The sequence below is a fragment of the Grammomys surdaster genome, unplaced genomic scaffold, assembly GCF_004785775.1.
Source record: "Grammomys surdaster isolate TR1022 unplaced genomic scaffold, NIH_TR_1.0 751, whole genome shotgun sequence".
NCBI lineage: Eukaryota > Metazoa > Chordata > Mammalia > Rodentia > Muridae > Grammomys > Grammomys surdaster.
Window position 1 is genome coordinate 3634049 of NW_021605170.1, and position 20246 is coordinate 3654294.

General features: G+C 42.4%; 1 protein-coding gene and 1 pseudogene across 5 annotated transcripts in view; one reads left to right on the forward strand and one right to left on the reverse strand.

Annotated features, from left to right (window-relative positions):
• The first annotated feature begins 296 nt into the window (after positions 1–296).
• The window catches only part of LOC114633741 (ATP-binding cassette sub-family G member 3-like), a 50122-nt gene continuing 30172 nt past the window's right edge, over positions 297–20246 (forward strand). The window contains exons 1-6 of one of the 5 annotated variants that reach the window (XM_028782373.1): positions 297–397; positions 642–766; positions 9353–9571; positions 11575–11634; positions 12699–12813; positions 13302–13454. In XM_028782373.1, the coding sequence (XP_028638206.1) occupies positions 9372–9571; positions 11575–11634; positions 12699–12813; positions 13302–13454 (528 nt within the window). In that variant the 5' untranslated portion in view covers positions 297–397; positions 642–766; positions 9353–9371. Of the gene's footprint in view, positions 398–526; positions 767–9352; positions 9572–11574; positions 11635–12698; positions 12814–13301; positions 13455–20246 lie in introns of those variants that run through there. The other 4 variants (XM_028782372.1, XM_028782368.1, XM_028782371.1 and 1 more) reach the window with 4 other exon arrangements.
• On the reverse strand, positions 15100–20244 carry LOC114633763 (annotated as a pseudogene).

Below are 20246 nucleotides of genomic sequence, written 5' to 3' on the forward strand. Positions count from 1 at the left end.
TAGAGTTCGGTGTTCAGGCCTGGCACCCAAACTCCCAACCTTCTGCCTCAGCCTCTCAATTACAGGGACACTGAATTATTTCTTAATTGGTTTCTTCAGATATATAAAGAAGCTATAAATCAAATTATATTAACAACATGGAGGCTTAACAAAACAAAATATATCCTTTGTTGTCCTGACTCGAGTTTGTCCTGTTCTGTGATAAGCATATATTCATCTCCTGTTTTATTTTCTTGCATTTGTTAAACAAAACAAAACAAACCCCAAACACCTCACAGAAACCGTTACTTTCGCTTTTCCTCTTCCTGTAAACTGGTTTCTCAGAGTCCAGCACTGATGTGAATCTGACTTTGGGCACAATCTCTGCCCAGGTCTCCGGATCTGGCTGGACCCCAAGGTGAGCCCTCAACCCAAGGCGCCACTCCAACCCCGCCCCATGGAGACTCCCCCACCCTGCCCCTTCCCCACCATGCCTAGCCCCTGCACCAAGGTGCGCCCCTGGCCCAAGGGTCGTCCCCACTCCAGGGAGCCCCCTATGGCGTCCTCCTCACTGTGCGCCCCTCCCCCAGGGCCTTGGCGCGACCCACCTCCTCTTCCGCCCCACTGCTTCTTCCTCTCCTGTCCTCTCTTTCGGTTCTCAGATCACCGCCCCTGACCACAGAGGCTTCAGCTCAGCAGGGCGGAAGCCTCTTGCGCCTTCCGAAGGTCGGAGCTGCAATTCCTCCTCTGTAAGTAGCAGCCTGGGCCCCTGCATTATCTGACAACGGTGAGTGTGGGCGAGCAGGATGCTGAAGAGTTCAGTGGAGGGCCGGGAAACCCACTGCAGCTTCAATTGCAAGTGTGAAATGCAAAGTAACTTGGCCACATCATGCAGTCCGTAGAGGGCCCCTGTTTGGGGCGGGTTGGCAGTGTACAACTTTTGATTTCCAAATGTATGAAGGCAAACACAGTTGATGTTGGGCTGGTAAAAGTTTTACTGCGTAGCAGAGATACCAGAAGTGCATAGAAATTTGTTAACACTGTTATTTTAAAGGAGCTGGGCAGTTTTTATTATTATTATTATTTTTCTTTATACCATGATATAAAATGTGTCCTGCAATCTCTCAGATAGTGCCGAAAAGGTTTCAACAGACAGGAAAATCAAAGACCAAAATCATTGGATTGCAAACCTTTTAGTAGATTGAGTATCTACAATGCTGTCGTGTTTTATTTTCTTCTGTAGTACTAGAAATGTAGTGACTCGTTTTAGTTCTAGAAAGTCAGAAAGGTTCATAGAGACACCGCTTTACATGAGATCTCCTTATGGTGTTAACCCAACTTAGTGTGTTCTCTTGGATCAATGTGCATTAAGACACAAACACATGCAGAACTATTTCTGCACATACTATGGCTGAGCATCTGTGAAGCTTTTGAAAAGAGGGGAAATATCATAAACAGAAATAAAATGCAATCTAGAGTGGGGGGGCTGTGCGAAAGCCGTGGACATGAGGAAATCAGAAGGGCCACAGGTGCACTGAGGGACCCTCGAGGCGGAAAGTGGCATTTTCAGGTGATTGATGCGTTTATGTGTCTGAGTTTTTTGCTTGCATGTATGTAGGTGCACTGCTTGCATGACTGGAGTCCATAGAGGCCAGAGAGGGCACTGGATCCTCTGGAGCTGAGTTGTAGGTGTTGTAAGTCCCTGGATTATGTAGGTGCCAGGAACAGGAGCAGTATGTGCTCTTAATTGCTGAGCCATTTCTCCAGCCCCTGAGGTTGCATTACTGTGACCATAACAAGAAGGGGTTGCTCAGCCCCACAGCTCAAGAACAACAAGGGAAGTGCACTGCTTTTTAGGGAGGCTCTTGCCAGTTTGGTTTTGAGGGAACCTTTTTACGTATGTGTTAATTTGGCATGTAGAGGAGACTCAAAGGAAGACTGTGCTTGAACCATGGCATAACGTCAGCAGGTGTGCCCATGGGGAGGGGGGCTGTGGCTGTCATTTTCCTTACCTTGTGTGGTACAGACACCCTTGATGAGCATGTCTTATTTAAAGATACGCAGAGAGTTCATATGTGGTTATGTGAATCTCATGTTCTGTAAGTATTTGGTAAATACCTTTTAGCCACATTACATATATTTTGGGGGCACCATGTGACATTCAGTACATGAGGACTAGGATCAGTTCAGCACAATTTTCCTGTCACCTCAGACATTTTGTTGATTATTTTTGATTTAAGTTTGATTGTAGTTGAAAACTGTTTGAAGTAGGAAGTCTTAGAATCAGCTCTTGAGGAAATTAATTAGAATTAAGGTGGATTAAGAAAGTTAAAGAACTTGAAAAGCCTACTTTGTGTGTGTCACACACACACATACACTCACATAAGCATACACACATATGCACACATACATACACACACATACATATATACACACATATCCACACATACATGCACACACATACATACACACATATATACATATGCACACATACAAACATATACACATATACACACATACACATATATACACACCTACATACGCTCATACATGCATACACACATATATATACACATACACACATATGCTGCATATGCACATATATACTCACACATATACACACATATAAACATATACCACATACATATACACATACATACACACATACAAACATATACGCATACAGATACACTGATACAAACATTCACACACACACACATTCACACACACACACACACATACATACTCACACATATACACACAAACATACAGACACACATACATACAAACATACACATACATACACACATACTCATACACACATACATATATACATACACAGATACATACACACATACATATACATACATATATATATATACACACATACACAGACTCACACACATACACACATATACACATACACACACACATACACATACACACACATACACACACACATACACACACACACACACACACACACACACACGAGCTACATTGACACATGGGAAGCTAAAATTTCTTCTCCAAGAGATTTTTTTTCCCACATCACTCTAGGATGTGAACCAATAATTGGTAGTTGAGATGACTGTGGCTTCACAGTTTTTCTCTTCAGGGCTGGCTTTATTATTCCAGAATTAACATTAGACACCTCACCAACTTACAGTGCACAGTCTGTGGCTTTGAGTACACTCAGAGGGTGCAAGAATGTTTGCATCACTTAAACCTGGAGATGATTTCCACAGCTTCTCTTGCTCTTTTCAGTGTGTTGGAGAGGGGAGGACCATTGTGTGTGGAGGGACCACAGGATAACTTGTAAAGTCAGTTCTTTTCTTCCAAATTGTTGAGGCACAGTCTCTCCTGTGTTTCTGCCATGCTGAGTACTTAATTGGTTCATCATCTTCCAGGTAAATTGCTGAAATACTGTGCATTTCCAGAGGGCCCTGAGCTAGAATTGACTTTGAATGCCTTCTCCCCAGGACTAGCTTTTATGGTACTAGAGGTACCATGCAATGCACTTGAGAGGGAGAAAAAAAACAATCACAGGAGGTGGGGACAGAGGGAGGGAGAGACCTAGGGAGTATAGGGGTCAGGGAGAGGAGAGGGAGAACATGATCAGTTATTTTTTTGGGGGGGAGATCAGGAATGAAGCCCTGAGAGCCAGCAGAAAGAGTGAAAACAGGCAACCTCAGGAGGTATGAGGTGGGAGGACCTTCTAGAATGTACCAGAGACCTGGGAGGCGAGAGATGCTCAGGACACAGAGGGAGGGACCTTAGATGAAATGCCCAACAGTGGGGAGAGGGAACTTGTAGAGTCTACCTCCAGTAGAAAGACAGGGCATCAAGTGGAGGGATGGGGTTGCCATCCCATAGTCAAAACTCTGACCCAGAATTGTTCCTGTCTAAGAGAACTGCAGGAACAAAAATGGAGAAGAGACTGAGGGAAAAGAGGTCCAGTGACAGGCCCGAATTGAGATCCAGCTCAAGGGAAGGCTCCAAGGCCTGACACTAGTACTGATGCTATCACATGCTTACAGACGGGAGCCTAGCATGGCTGCCCTCTGAGAGGCCCAACAAGCTGCGGAAAGAGCCAGATGTAGATAGTTACAACCAACCAATGGACAGAAGCCGGGGACCCCTATGGTTGAATTAGGGAAAGGCTGGAAGAAGCTGAGGAGAAGGGTGGCCATGAGCATTTTATTAGAATCGAATCCTGAAATACTGACTGAAGACATAGAAAACCTATGTCTCCTGTCTGCAAGCACAACATCAGTAATAGTGTCAGGGTTTGATGTCTGCCCATGAGATGGATCCCATGTTGGGCCAGTCACTGGACCATCTTTCCTTCAGTCTCTGCTCCATTTTTGTCCCTGCAGTTCTTTTAGACAGCAAAACTTCTGGGTTAGAAATTTTGAAGGTGGGTTGGGAACTCTGTCCCTCCACTTGGGGCCCTGTCTATCTCCTGGAGGTGGTCTCTTCGGGTTGCAGCTTCCCACTGTTGGGCATTTTGGCTCAGGCCACACCTGTTGAGTCTTTCACCGTCCAGTTCTCTGGGCATAGTTTTTTCTTTTTTCCTCTCTGAGGGCAGTAAATCACCACGTTGTCTTTGAAGCCCCAGTAGTTTATATTTCAGCTCATTTAGTCTGCTCGGGGTGCTTCCTCCTAAAGTTTAAACATTTATCTGCAAAGTTCCAAATTTCCTTTTTTTTTTTTTTTTTTTTTTTGGTTTTTTCGAGACAGGCTTTCTCTGTGTAGCCCTGGCTGTCCTGGAACTCACTTTGTAGACCAGGCTGGCCTTGAACTCAGAAATCCGCCTGCCTCTGCCACCCAAGTGCTGGGATTAAAGATGTGCGCCACCACCACCCGGCTTTTTTGTTTTTGTTTTTGTTTTTTTTGCAAATTTCCATTTTTAAAAACTCTGTATTTATTGCTCAGATCCTATACTGTTTTGCTTATTTCCTTCAGTTGTCTATCTTTCTGAAGTTGCTATCCACTTTCAGTTAGCCTCTTCAATGATTTGTTCAACATTTTACCTAATTAAATACATTTATGTCCGTTGCTGACCCGTTATGATCTTCTGAGGAAGTTGTGTTACCTTGTTTCTACACATTCTTGTGTTTCTTCATTGTGCATCTGTGAGAGTGTTTATGTTTTACATAGCCATGTAAGGATTTGTGAAGAAAGCTTCCTTCTACTGAGTGCTTAATTCCCAGCATTGGCTAAAGTGGAGAAAAGAAGCCACAGTAACAATACCAGAGCCAAGTCATAATAATAATAATATAAAAACAATAATCATAACAGGCAAAATGAAAGTAATGGGCAAAACTAATTTAGAATAAAACATGAAGTTAGAAACTGATAAAGATGGGACTTCCGGTCTGGGCCCGAGCATAGAGCAGGTCACAGGTGGCAGCTCCGTACCCAACCCCAGAAAACTGAGAGAAAGAGGGACTCCCAGGAGCTTTAACTCAGGCAGCATCCCAGGTAAAAATGAATCACCCGTGATGTCTGCGGTTAGAAGTTCTAATCCAGATGCTGGCCTCCGAACTTATACTACTCAGACCTTTGAAGGGCCACTGACAAGAACATCAAACAGCTAGAGATTGACATCACTAATCTGAAGAAATACCTTGTTTCACCGTCTGAAGAGACCTCCTAAAATCACAAAGATCCTTATTGGACTTGATTTACTCTAGTACAATAGAAAAGGCTGTATACAGCTCTTGACTGTGTACAACCCTCAAAGAAGAAGGTTACCTTTACATAGACAAGAGAAGGAGGGTTAAAGAGAGCACAAAATAGGTAGTGAAGGCCCTAAGAAAAATCAGAGAGAGAAAGAGACAGATGAATGCTGGTACAAGAATTGGTTTGCAGCCTCTCCAAGGTTGTCAACCCTATTTCCTTCAATCTTGGGACCATTATTTGGGTTCTTTTTGCTTTTTTCTGCTGGTCCCTGGCCCTCAAATAGGCGGAGTAACTCTGTGTTACAACAGATAAATAATTTGGTAGCAAAACCTACTCAGATACATTATCATAAGTTAGCTATGGAGGACCACAAGACTAAAGATGAGGTTGTTACTTTATACAGGGTGTTCCCAAAACTCATCTCCACCCAACCTAAAAGAGGGTACTTCCACCCCTAGACCAGGCAGAGAGGGGCCACTCAGAACCCCCTCTGACAGGCGATTTGAATTCTTGCTTAGGCTGCGAGGCTAAGCACTGCAAGGGAATATAAATAAAAGATAAAAATATCTCTCTGGGTTCCCTGAGGGACAAGCCTGACTGCATAGGGGTTGATGTCAAAAGTATCCCCTCTCCAGGAAAAAGACATCGGGACAGGTATGGCCCTCATGCCTCACTGGACAACGACAGGGGGACGGGAGCCATTACAAGGTCCCCTTCAAATACTGGAGGTCAGGCCTCTATCCCCGCCTTCGCAAGTTTAGAAATGCCACAGCCCGTCTATACTTAGAGAAGGGGGGAGATGTCAGGGGCAGCCCTGCTTACACACTGTAGGCCTAAAATCAGTCATAGGCCTAAAATCAGCAATAGGCCTGTCATACATGTATACTAACACCAAGTCTTGGGTCTCAGTGGAAAAACATTGAAACAGATGGCTATAAGCTAATGTCAACAGGCAGCTTTTGTGGAAATTTATAAGCCTGAGTAGTCATAGACCTTGTAAATAGGTAGCCTTGGCAGACAATACCAACTTAGATAAGGACAAGCGAGTCATAGGCAGAGTCATAGTAACTTGTCCCCTGAACCTTCACCCAGCCGATACCCGGTTGTGAAGATATCTGTATTCCCCCTGAACACCCACACTCCAGTGTCATTCCCTTCCCCACATCCTGCCTTTCTGTGTTTATAACCCCTGTGTGAATTAATTACTATTTGAGAAAAAAATTTATAAAATTAGATACTTTCTGTAAACTATAGATTAGACATTGTATAGCTGTCAGCCCAAGAACGCTTTCTTTTGTATTTCTCAAAAAAAAAAGAAACTGATAAAGAAAAAAATAGTAAAGAGAAAAGGAAAAGGAGAGGAAGAGAGAAGAACAAGAGATTAAAAACACTATAGTTACAAAAGCTTAAAATGTGTAAAGAAAATAGATACATTGCAGGCTTGTAATCCTGACCTTTGAAAGTTGAGGGAGCAGGATCAAAAATTTGAGGCAAGTCTAAGCCATACAGGGAGAATCTGTCTTAAAGTTAACAACAGCAAGACTAAGTAAACATAAGACAGGGTTTTTTTTAAAAAAAAAAACATTAAAACATTTTAAAATATTTAAACTAATGTAACATCAAAATAACACATAAAATTTTAATATCTGGAAGGCAGGGAATTAGAAGAGCCTCTCTCTTGTTGCTCTCAGAGAATTTGCTAGGTCTGGGGCATCAGGTCATAGTTGGTATGTCTCCTTGGTCTCTGTTGCCACCTTACAGGATAGTGTTGTGCACAGTACTCAGGTGCTGCACACAGTACTCAGGTGCTGCACACAGTACTCAGGTGCTGCACACAGTGCCCAGGTGCTGTAATAACAGAGCATCGTTCACATTGCTGACTTCTCTCCTTTGTGTATTTATTTCCTTCTGCCCAGAGGATTCTGTGGCCTGTGGTCTATGTGGACTCTTCAGTTTATGGGGTTTGTTTAAACAAAGAGGGGGCCTCCCAGATGCTTTGGGGAAAGTGGAGATGGCAAACAGAACTTGGCGTTCTGCAATGAGGAAGTGGAGTCCTGGGACCTGAGCTTTCTGCCTGCCTAAGATTTTCAGATCTTATCCAGCAGCAAACACCATGCAGTGAGGAGGAAGCTGTGGAAACCGAGTAATCCTTGCAACTAGGGCTCGGAGATTGCAGCCCCTGTCTAATGCACAAAGCATGTGGCATGAGGCAGTTTCAGAACCCAAGGGTCTGCCAGCCACCTGCTCAGACCGCTCAGGCTCTGCAGTCATCCACAGAAGCCATGTCGTTCCTGGTGGCAGGAGGCAGCTGCTTGTCCTCATTCCTCCGCAGCCTGAACCACGAGTGTGTCTGTCAGTCGCCCCCACTTCTGCGACTGTCCCTTATGGCTGCCTACAAACCAGCATATCCAGGGCACCATGTCTTCTGCTGGAAGGTTTCGGATGCCCACCACAGACAAACTCAGAACTTAGAAGCTCCTGGTTCTAGAAATGTCTGAGAAATGGAGGGTGTAGAACTCGGGCTGTGCCCATCTCTGTGTTTCTTTGTATTATGTAGGACAGTAATTATCAGAGTAAGCCTTGCCACGAGGGACTCCAGTTTATAAAGCAGTGGTTTTCTCTGTTTTGGAACCAAATGCTGAAGCAAAATAACTTTGTACCTTATGTGTGCAAGTATCTAGCACAGTGAAAAATAGATTGTTAAGTAATTTATTAATGCAAATACACAATGCCTATGAACACATTAAGCCCAGAACACCTAGACACATGGATGTTTGAAGACCTTGTCAGAGAAACCAAGCTTGTATGTCTGTCCAGAGCCATGAGCACTGCAATGCCCTCTCTTGGGTCCCTACTGAGCCATCACCAGGCCACCTGAGGTATGCATCACCACATACACAGGCAACAAACTTTCAGGTCCATCCTCAGGATTTCTGCTGACCATGATCAGCCCCCCCTTGAAATGGCCCACTTGAGCTCCCATAGATTCACTTAAGCCTGGTGTCAGCTCTGTGCTCTGAAGCAGTCTGCACGTTACTGACACTGTACCTTGAACCAACTGTATATTTTGGCTGCCCTGTTACAGAATAGCTCAATCGGGAAAAAATCGGGCTAAAAGGTTTTTAGCCTCCTACAAGTTCCCACATATGCTAGCATGTGTGAACATCTCTCTCTCTCTCTGTCTCTCTGTCTCTCTGTCTCTCTCTCTCTGTCTCTCTCTCTCTCTCTCTCTCTCACACACACACACACACACACACAGAGAGAGAGACAGAGAGAGACAGAGACAGAGAGAGAGAGAGAGAGAGAGAGAGAGAGAGAGAGAGAGGTCTTAATGGTGGTCATTGGTGGTCATGTATTTTGCCTCTGAACTCGTATTGTATCATAATATTCTTTTGAAGTAAGTAAAAATCTGCCCTCTCATCTGTCTCTTTCTTTATTAATTATAGATAGCATTTATCTTCAGCTCAATATGCTCATTTGTTTCTTAGGAATATGGTGTCTAAGGGGTCTGTGTACTCAGTCATGTGTGCTTCTCATCTGGGTCCTCAGGTATCACAGAGCTATGTACTGTTCATCAGGAAGGAGTCTACCTATGAAAGCCCAGTTTAAAACCATGAGTGTGACGATCTGTGTTATGATTGTGCGCGAGTGGACCTTCAACTTGCTATTGCTTTTCCTTCCACAGGAAGGAAGAACCTCTTGAGATGGCTTCCAATAATGACCCCATTGAAATCCCAATGATAGAAAGACATCGTTGTGACCTTGATGAAACAAACACCAGTGACCTGAAGACATTGACTGGAGGGGCTGTGTTAAGTTTTCACAACATCAGCTACCGAGAAACAGTGCAGAGTGGCTTTCTACTTCATAAAGAGACTTCCACAGAAAGACTATCGAACATCAGGTATGTCCATGAGCTAAAGACAACACTGTATGGAATAACGGTGTCAGGAAACAGACTTTCTCTTTATAAATCAGCTGTGTGTGTGTGTGTGTTTGTGCATATGTGTGTGTATAAACGTATCTGTGTGTGCATGTGTGTATATGTGTGTGTATCTCTGCATGTTTGTGTGTTTTTGTGTATGTGTGTGGTGTGTAAGCACACGTGTGCACACGCACATGCATGTCTGCAGGTATGTGGATGCTATGACACACATGTGGCACAAGGCTCTCAGAGGACAAACTTAAGCATTAGTCTTTACCTTTCCCTTGTTGGAGATGGAGTCTCAGATTTTTCTCTGCTGTGTATGTCAGGCTAGTAGCCTGCGAGCTTCTGGGGATTTTCCTGTCTCTGTCTCCTCTCTCCGCTGGCTTTAGAGATGCTCACTACTGCACTCAACTTTATGTTAGTTCTGGGGATTTAACTTAGGTCCTTACCTATTAAGTGCTTCCCCATCAATCCAGCCTTACCATGTTCTACCTACAGATAGGCTCAGGACCACAGTAAATGTAATGAGGTGAAGACTAAAGAACAATGGAATGGATTAATGACACAGAAAATTTGCTCTTTGGAAAGACAACAAGCTTGACAAACCCTTAGACACCAAAAAAGAAGATGAAAAATGATTTTAATTCAGTAAAATTAGGGCCGAGGAAGTAACACTGAAGACACACTGTTAAAGTCAACGGGCAATAAGGGAGTATTTGAATTTTAAATTCTAAAAAGTTAAAAATCTAAAAATGTTGTGTACATTTCTATGCTCACAACCCTCCTGAAACTGAACTGAGAGGCTGACTGGGTCAATCAGAAGTGATGAAATGGGGACAATGAGCGAAGGCCCAACAGCAGGCAGTCAGGGCCTGATGCATCTGCTCAAAGTTCATTGACAGCGAAAAAGAGCAAAAGCAATGTGGAAACACAGTGTTCCACAGAGAGAGCAGCCCATAACAAATCCTAAGAAGAGCAAACATATCAAGATTTCCCCCGCTCAGTCTGAACACTCTTGTTCTCCCAAGGCCAACCCTACATTGCTCTTGGGCACTGGTGATTTCTGCTCCTCTACCTACAACTTCCACCATTTCTTACTAAGAAGGGCATGCACAGGGCAAAGGATTGTCACAGTATCTGAATGTGAAATGATGAATGGAAATGTAACTAAGCTTCTATAAGAATATGTCCTTTCCAGTCTGAATATTCACTACTCTGAAGCATTCAATCAGTTTTCTGAGACTGATTCGTGTGTGTGTGTGTGTGTGTGTGTGTGTGTGTGTGTGCTGTATCTGTACATCAATAAGGAATATCCATGTTCTGCATCAAGTACTTCAATTCTAAACTGAGCATAGTGTATTCTAATTTATGTATCGGAGAAGGAAACCATCATTTTGTGGGATGTATATTTCTGTTTTCTATTTTGATTCAGGTTGTTTTTCTTTCCTATCCTCTGGAATGCTTCTTTCTAGTCTTTGGATTTCTACTGAAGGTGTCTTGATTTTGGTTCTATTCCATTTTAATAGCAATGACAGAGCTTCTGATACCCTATGAATTGTTGGCTTCTCATGTAGAGGTTCTCTTAGTAGAAAGCAGGGTTACGAAGACACTGATCATCACACATTAGCGGGAAGCTGTTACATACGTGACACGTAAAGGCTGTGTGTACAATGAAGTCTTAATTAGAACTGACTATCACTTCAAGAAACACTAAACTTAGATGAATCGCTTTTCAAAAAAGACAAATGGTTTAAATATTAAACAAGAAATTTTGTGATATGAGGCATTTTTCTGATGAGTCCTTACTAGCAGTTGACATCTTTCATAAATAATAGGTCTCTATTAATATTTTCCTGAGTTTGTCCTTATTTTTTGTCTACCATTGCATCCAACTTCAAGAACCATTTTCAATGTAGACCACACGCTAATTTAACTTCTTTAAAATAGAAAAATAAACCAGTATGATTTTGTGTTTACAGTGGAATCATGAATCCTGGCCTCAATGCCATTATGGGACCTCAGGATGGGAGCAGATCTTTGTGAGTATAGCAGAAAGCATACATAAGCCCTTTGCATCCAGTTCATATGTGTTAAAACCAATCACCTGCATGGCTGTTATTTAAGTGTTGTTAATACAACTAATCTGGTCCTCTGTGCTGTGGATGATGTGTAGGAGTGATGTGTTCTAATTTTCCACAAAGTACAGAAAGTCTTTCTGGGTCCACTTTATGAATAAGAAGTGGTAAAGTGATTGGCATATGGTGTTGATACATACTATTATTATTTAATGAAGTAGGCAGATAGTATTGTAATAAGAAGGAGAAGGAGAAGGAGGAGGAGAAGGAGAAGAAGAAGTAGTAGTAGTGGTAGTAGTAATAGTAATAGTAGTAGTTGTTGTTGTTTTCTGTGTGCAAGAAAGCATCAACAGGCCTAATTCTCAAAAATACAGCAGCACACTAACTGGATTGGGTCCCCAAGGTCAGATAGCAGGGAATGGTAGTCATGTGGATCATGTCTTATATTCAAAATTCTGGGCTGTCTTACAGCACATAATGAGCTTAAAGATGTGAGTGTATGTGTGTATGTATGTGCATGTAGGAAGCCGCGCATGCGCTGGCTGAAGCCGCGTTTGCCTGGCATCCGGGATTCTTCCTAGTAAACAAGTAAATTGCGCATGTGCCATGGTAAAAGCCCGCCAAAGTTAAAACCCATCCCACGGCATTTTGGCACGCAATGAGTAAGCAGCCAATCAGAGGTGAATACACCGCTCTAAGGGTATATAAGCAGTGCTTTCCCGGGCCTGGGCGTCTTCTTCCACCATTTTGTTTTTGGGAATAAACGTGTTCCTACGCAAGGATCTTGATGTGTGTGCGCGTGCGTTCTTGCTGGCGAGACGATTACACGCGCCCCTCACATGTGCAGTCATGTGTGTTCTTGTGTGGGTACATGAGTGTATGTGTGTGATTTTAGTTCAACTGTTGACTTGTTCATTACATTATGTTTCTGTATTTAATATGCAAAATTTGTGTTTTGAGAAGTTAAAGGATGATAATTTTCATTGAAAGGAGAAAATAAACTACATAATATAATTAATGCTTTGTAGGTTCTTGGATGTCTTAGCTGCAAGGAGAGATCCATGTGGATTATCAGGAGATATTTTGATAAATGGTAAACCTCGAGCTGCTGATTTCAAATGTACATCTGGTTATGTACCACAAGTAAGTGTTGGTGGGTTGCAATTTTAAACCTCTTATGCTTGGGTATGGGCAGGTGCTCAGCTTGTAGACTTTCCAGTTAAGTATATGACATACTCATAGGCCCCACTTTTTCTATACCAACACTTCATAGTGACTCACTACCCCAAGTTTGACATCTGTGGCACAGTATTAGCAATCGCAGCTGTGACTTAAGTCTAAAGGACCACTGTTGTCCACCTTTGTCCTTCCTTCATCTGTCTCCACTCCTTAGAATATGTCTTCTTCAAGTAATTACAGGCAGCAGTCATCAAAATTCCTATCCTCTGTTTTGAAGGCAAATGGAACAGGAGAGGGAAACCTTTGGATCAGGCTCTGAGTTTGGAGTTAGTGACATTGAAAGCTTATTTTAAGTGGAGCATTACACTGAGTGTGTTGTTTGTGTGGACCAGGTTACATTTGTGTGAATCTCAGTGATAACTGTGTCTAATAAAATTCCATCTGCCCTTAAGAATGATGTGGTGTTGGGCACAGTGACTGTGAGAGAGAATTTAGAGTTCTCGGCAGCTCTTCGTCTTCCAAGGAGTACAACAAGAGATGAAAGAAGAAGACGGATTAGTGAGGTGCTGGAACTTCTGCATCTGGATGAAGAACAAAAGGTCAAGGTAATCTGAGGAAAAATCTTGAAAGATTCAGAGAGAGAGAGAGAGAGAGAGAGAGAGAGAGATTGATTGGTGTGTGGAATGACTTGACCCTCTACAAGCTGTTTACTGTAGTTTGTGTGGTCAGAGGTGGCTGCTTCTGTTAATGAGTAAGTGACTGGTGACTGGTTACTTGATGTTAAGGTGGAAATTAAACTGTGACGCCATCTTAACAATGGTTGAGCCTGGGAATGGAGCGTGATGCAGCAGGGAAGCCTGGGAATGGAGAGTGATGCATCAGGGAAGCGTGCTCCCCCCACCCCCCGTGGCTATTTCCATGTCTTCCTCACATGACTCCTCTCCCCTTAGTGTTAATCTCATGACTCATTTGAGAATTTGATGAGTTTTTGTTTTCTGTTTATCTTCCCTTCTGCTAGAGCAGTGGTTCTCATCCTTCTTAAAGCTGCGACCCTTCAACACAGTTCCTCATTCCTGGTATCCACGAGCACAAACTTATTTTGTTGGTACCTCCTGACTGTAATTTGCTACTGTTGTGAACCCTAATGTAAACATCTGATATGTGACCCCTAAGGGGCCACGACCCACAGGTTGAGAAGCCCTGATCCAGAAGCCTTTGTTTCCTTGTTGTTTCAAATGTATTTCTGGAACTGGCCTTTGTGGGAAGACTGAGGACTCAGGCTCTGTGGTTCACCCTACCTTAACTTTCCTTCCAGGATTCTACTTGCTCTTAGCATCTTCTTCTGACTTGTTTAGTACTTGTTCATTTTTGTAGCCTCTTGTTTTGTGGGGTTTTTTTATAATTACAAAAAAATCCATGTTTCACGAAAATATCCTAAACTTAACATAAAATTCAGATCACTTACTACAAAGTTAGACAAATGTATGAAGAAACAAAACAGAAAGCATATTTATAAATTTAGACTACATGAGACATTGTGAAGAATCTTCAACAACACTCTACGTACGTACTTTTACAAATTACATTTAAAATGATGAATCTGTAAATAATGTGAGAGAGGTCATAGCGTGAAAACTTTAACCTTTAAAGTGCAAAGTTATGTTGAAGACTTTAAAAGTAAAGATGAAAGTTTGCAACTCAGGTCTGTGTGATAAAGACTAATTGAAGGATAGATTGTCTAAGAAAGGGCAAACTATTCCTATTCAAGCTATCCATCTAGTTCCCCATGAGTATAAAACATTAACAACCATGAAGTGGATTAAGCTAATTACAAACTGTGTTAGTTTCTAACAACTAAACGGGTCTTTGCACAGGCAGCCACACAGTCTCTCTACCCTTGTGTGGGCATTTCTGCTACATAGACAATCCTCATCCAAAACAATTTTCCCTTCACCTCTGTGTTTTGTTTTTAAGTAGAAAATATCTTTAAACAAAGGAACATCTGTCCTTTAGCTAGAGAACTGCTCTCCCACTGACTCCTGGAAGAGAAAACATACAATTCCCATTTCTTCCTCTATGTACAACCACAAAACAAAGTAAAGCCATCCAACTCTTAATGTAGTGTCATGTAGAGCCTAGGTCTGGAACATTTCATGCTAGTTTCCTGCTATATGCTGAGTACAATTATTTACATTATTGACAAATCTATTGAACAGAATAATGCCATCCCAGAGCTTCTTTCAGCAGCAGCTAAAAAAGTCGAGAACAGCGGCGTCTGAGAATGGGAACATCAAAGACCCTTCTCCATCTCTCCTCCCCTTCACCCTCATCTGAGTCATTCTCATCCTCATCTGATTCATCTGATTCATCCATGTCTGCCGAGTCATCATTTTCTTCTTCCTCCTCCTCCTCCTCTTCCTCCTCCTCTTCCTCCTCCTCTTCCTCCTCCTCCTCCTCAGTGTCCTCAGTGTCCTCCTCCATCTCTTCATATTCATCAGGACCCATTTCCAGTTGGGCTACAGACACCCTGAAGGTTGGACATGCCATATGGAATCGGGGGATGGCAATATTAAAGACCTTGTCCTTAAAGTACAGAAAATTGAAGGTATAATACCCTTCCGTATAGCCTGATGTTGTAGAAAATGTGGTACAGCTTGTGTATTCGTATATCCGACCTGGGCTAATAATTGGAAATTCACCAACTTCGCCAGGTTCCTGGACTTCTTCCACATCCCCTTTGGCATTTGTTATCCTCCAGTAGCGACTGTCCAACTGACAGGCCTTCTCAGGGAGAGCATCTCTTGACATTTCAATCCTGATTCTGTATGTGAAGAAATAGTGTGGCAGGTGCACAGAGCTGAGTTCTGGCAGAAATGATGTAGACACTGAGACTGTAATATCTCCAGTTGTTGCTACACACTCTGGGTCATGAATATATCTGAAAATATGGTCTCTGATGATGGGGAAACCACTTGATAAAACATTGTTGACATAGGATGTAAACCAGTCAGTAAAAGTAGCACCTATGATAAACATGTCAATAGCAGCAGGATTCCGAGCCATTTGGTCTGGACATTGGTAGAACACTTCGGTTTTTATTCCAGCCCTCGGCGGCTTCCACAGCGATGTACTGACTGAAACCGGCATGTATGCAAAAGGTTAAAGGGAGACAGTATTTCAGTCCCTGTCTCTGCTGAAATCCTCCGGCAGCAGTATCACCATCTAATAAATCTTCAGAGCGGTAGTGATTTGACAGTGCCATACTTCCCAGCAGCCTGAGAAGAATACAGACTCAAAACCATCAAAAGCAGAACAACAAAACAGTGCCACAGAGCTATGTTTCATCTCTTTTGGACAATTTCATACTGACAAACGTATTTTTCATTTTGTTTAAAACAAACAAACAATCACACCAGGGTCTTGCTATGGAGTCCTAGCCGGCTTGGTCTTGTTTTGTGTTTTTGTCTCATCCTGTCTGGGGTGGTTAGTTTTGACTGTCTGTGTGATGTAATCTAGAATCACTTGGAATCATCTAGAAAGTGAGGAGTACTATGGTTATACGAGATTTCTGCAGATATTGTCTTCATTAAGTTAATCCATGAGGAAAGACGCAGCCCCCTGCAGGCTGTGCTGTTCTTGGGCTTGAGTTCTGGGAGGCAAAAGAAGGGAGAAGGTGAGCTGAGCACTGGCGGGCAGGCGTGCATTCTCTGTGTGCTCTGGACTGATGTAACCAGCTGCAACAGGTTCCTGGCTTACTGCCCTGAAATGATTGGCTGTACATCTGAACTATGCTCTGAAATAAACCTTTAGCTCCCTGTGTACTTCTCATCAGAAGATTTCATCTCAGCAACTGGATGGAAACTTAGGATATTCTTTTGCCTTTGCTCCCTGATTCCCTATCTTCTGACAACATTTACTCCCAGGTCCTTGGTCAAGAGCAAGAGCAAATGGACCAGCAGTCTCCTGTGGAAGCTCATGCAGGGCCAGGAAGGGCAATAGATGGGTGGTGAGCTTCACAGCTGATGGTGATGGACAACATGTTTCTTTTCCTTTCTTTTTAAAAATATTTATATAATGCATATGTGCATAGTGTAGCTGTCTTCAGACCAGAAGAGGGCATCAGATCTCATTACAGGTGGTTGTGAGCCACCATGTGGTTGCTGGAAATTGAACTCAGGACCTCTGGAAGAGCAGTCAGTGCTCTTAACCTCTGACCCATCTCTCCAGCCTCCAACAACCAGTTTCTTACTGACATATTAAAAGGAATATTACATAGCACTTCATTTGTGAATACTGAATTATTCTTCATCCTTTTAAAATAGGACATTTACTTACCGTAACAATTTTATTTTCTTTTTTTGACTTTTTTTAATTGGATGTTTTATTTACATTTCCTATGTTATCCCCTTACCCCATCCACCACCCACCCAGGAACCCCCTATCCCCTCACCCCTCCTCCTGCTTCTCTGTGGATGTACCCCTACCTACCCTCCCACTCCCACCTCTCCACCCTCAAATTCCCACCCCCTGGAGCATCCAGCCTTCATGAGACCAAGGATCTCTTCTCCCACCTATGCCCAGCAGGGCCCTCCACCCTTACATATACAGCTGAAGCCATGGGTCCCTCCCTATGTGTTCCCAGGCTGGTGGTTTAGACCCTGGATGCTCTGGTTGGTTGGTATTGTTGCTCTCCTCATGGGACTGCAAACCCTTTCAGCTCCAGCAGTCTTCACTCTAAATCCTCCATTGGGAACCCCATTATCAGTTCAATGGTTACCTGTGAGCATCTGCCTCTGAATATGTCAGACTCTTGCAGACCTCTGAGGAGACATCTATATCAGGCTCCTCCTGTCAGCATGCACTTCCTGACTTCCACATCAGCATCTACCTTTGGTGATTGCACATGGGATGGATACCCAGGTGGAATGGTCTCCAGATGGCCCCTCCTTCAGTTTCTGTCCCACACTTTGTCTCCATATTTGCTCCCTTGAGTATTTTGTTACTCCTTCTAAGAAGGACCGAATCACCCCCACTTGGTCTTCCTTCTTAATGAGCTTCATGTGGCCTGTGAGTTGAATCTTGGGTATTTCAAGGTTCTGGGCTAATATCCAATAATCAATGAGTGATTAAAAGAACAACCATGTGTGTTCTTTTGTGATTGGCTTACCTCACTCAGGATGATATTTTCTAGTTCCATCCATTTACCTAGGAATTTCTCGAATTCATTGTTAACTATTGTTAACAATTTCATTCTTAACTATCAAAATGAACAAAACCGTCACATCCTCAGTCTTGTCAGATCTATAACCCTTCACAGTTCCCAAATGTCCTTTATTATTTCATAGCTAATAGAACCGGATCAGGAACTTTATTATATGCTCTTATTATATCTATTATATTATTCTATTTTTAAGTATCAGTTGCTTCCCTTTTCTTGGGTCCCCACAAATGTCCTGCCTCTCACCATGACATTGATTCATCGAGAAGATGATATATAAATGTTTGGTGAATGGACATTTGGTGCTATGGATGAAAACAGCTTAACAGAATGTAATTCTCATGTTTTAACTCCTGCGCTGGACCTTTCTTAGAACAAGGAGGAAGAGGATGGCACTGGCTGTTGATTCCAGGATACTTCTCTTCAGCCTTATATAAGATTCTTGGCTTGGTGGGAAGAATATCACAAAAGCTGACACTCACCACCTTTTCTCTCTTCCTGAGTAGTAGAAATTTGTTTGCTTTGGGCCCTTTTATAACTTGGTTTTATATTTACAATGAAGTGTTTTATTTTGCTGCATTTTAAACAATAAGTAGTCATTGCAGTAAGTTGCTTACTTGGTTTTTTTTTTTTTTTTTTTTTTTAGTGACAACACATAAAGATATTTATTAACTCCTTGAAGGTCATGAAGTATGAAAGATTTCAAGAATTTTAATAATATAACTTTGTAATGGTAACTTTGAAAAAATGTATGTGTTGCTGTGTGAGTGTATGTATGTGAGCCTGTATGCGTATGTGAGTGTGAGTGTGGAAGTGTGGATGTGTGGATGCGTGTGTGAGTGTTATATATATGAGTGTGTGTGTATGTGTGTATATGTAAGTGTGTGTGTCTCTGACTGAGTGCCATTGCACACGCAGGAAGGTCATAGGACACTGTTTTCAGGGGTTCATTTCCACCTCGTAGATAGGCAGAATCTGTCTTCTGCTGATGTTCTACCTGCATGGCTGATGCTCTCTCTTCTCACTGTAATTACATTCTGATGGGATATGGATGCATGCCACTGCATGTACCTTTATATGTGAGCTCCAGGGATTGAATTCAGGCTTCAGGCTTGCCTGGCTTTTCCCTGCTAAACCTCTTCAGCTGTCATGAGACTTCAATATAAGAAGTGTAGAGGAAGCATGTAGTTACCATAGCAGTGCAGTTGTTATATAGTCAGCACAGTAGTATACTTGTTAATACCAGCCTTTGGGCTTTGGAGTCGGTAGTATTTTATCACATACTTGCTAAAGGTATTTATCCCCTGGAGCATTTTAAAAGAGCACTAGGTAGTATCTTACTCCTGAGAACTTAATTACATTTCATTCATCAAAGTAAGGACATATGTGTACCCCTAAATTCTAAACTATCAAGATGAATGATTCCTTTGTATCTTCAGCCTTTTCGTGTCCACATTCTTCCACATCCGTCAACATTCTTTGTTGTATGTTATCAGTAGGGCTCGATCATGGTTTTGCTTATTATGATTAGAGAGTTTAAGCTTCAGAATTGCTCCCTATTTCTGTGTCCCCTCAACCTTCCTGTGATCTCTCACCTTACACATTGACACTGGCTGGGAAAAAGAGGGTTCCAGTTTGACCTGAAGATGTCCCAACTTTTGGATTTGCCTACAAGGGTGGGGCATAAATTTTTAGAAGCTGTTCAGAGTAAATAATGTCAATTCACAGAGTCTTAAGGAAGTTGAAAATGTCCTAAGAAGGCAATGTGAACTTTCTACTTAGGAATTTTTGCTAAAAGCAATGTTTGTATGCATGTATGTATGTGTGTGTTGTGGTGTTGTTAAATGATTACTAAATTACTAGAGATATTTTATCTTCTCCTCTCCCCTCTTCTTCATTTCTTTTGACAGTGATATCACTTTGTAGGTCTTTGCATGTGATAACTCATCCTCTAGAATATGTGACTTGATAAGGAACAAAACAATAACTGTTATTAACATGGCTTCATATCCAGTCTAAGCCGAGCCTCATTCTACTCTCTTGTTAGAAGAGAAACCTTCTCCTAGGTGCCTATATTTTCGCTCTTTGGAATAGTGATTTAACACAATCTTTTATTGCTGGAACAAGCCAGTTCACCAAATGGCAGTGACTCTGTTCTTGTTGATAACAACGGTCATTG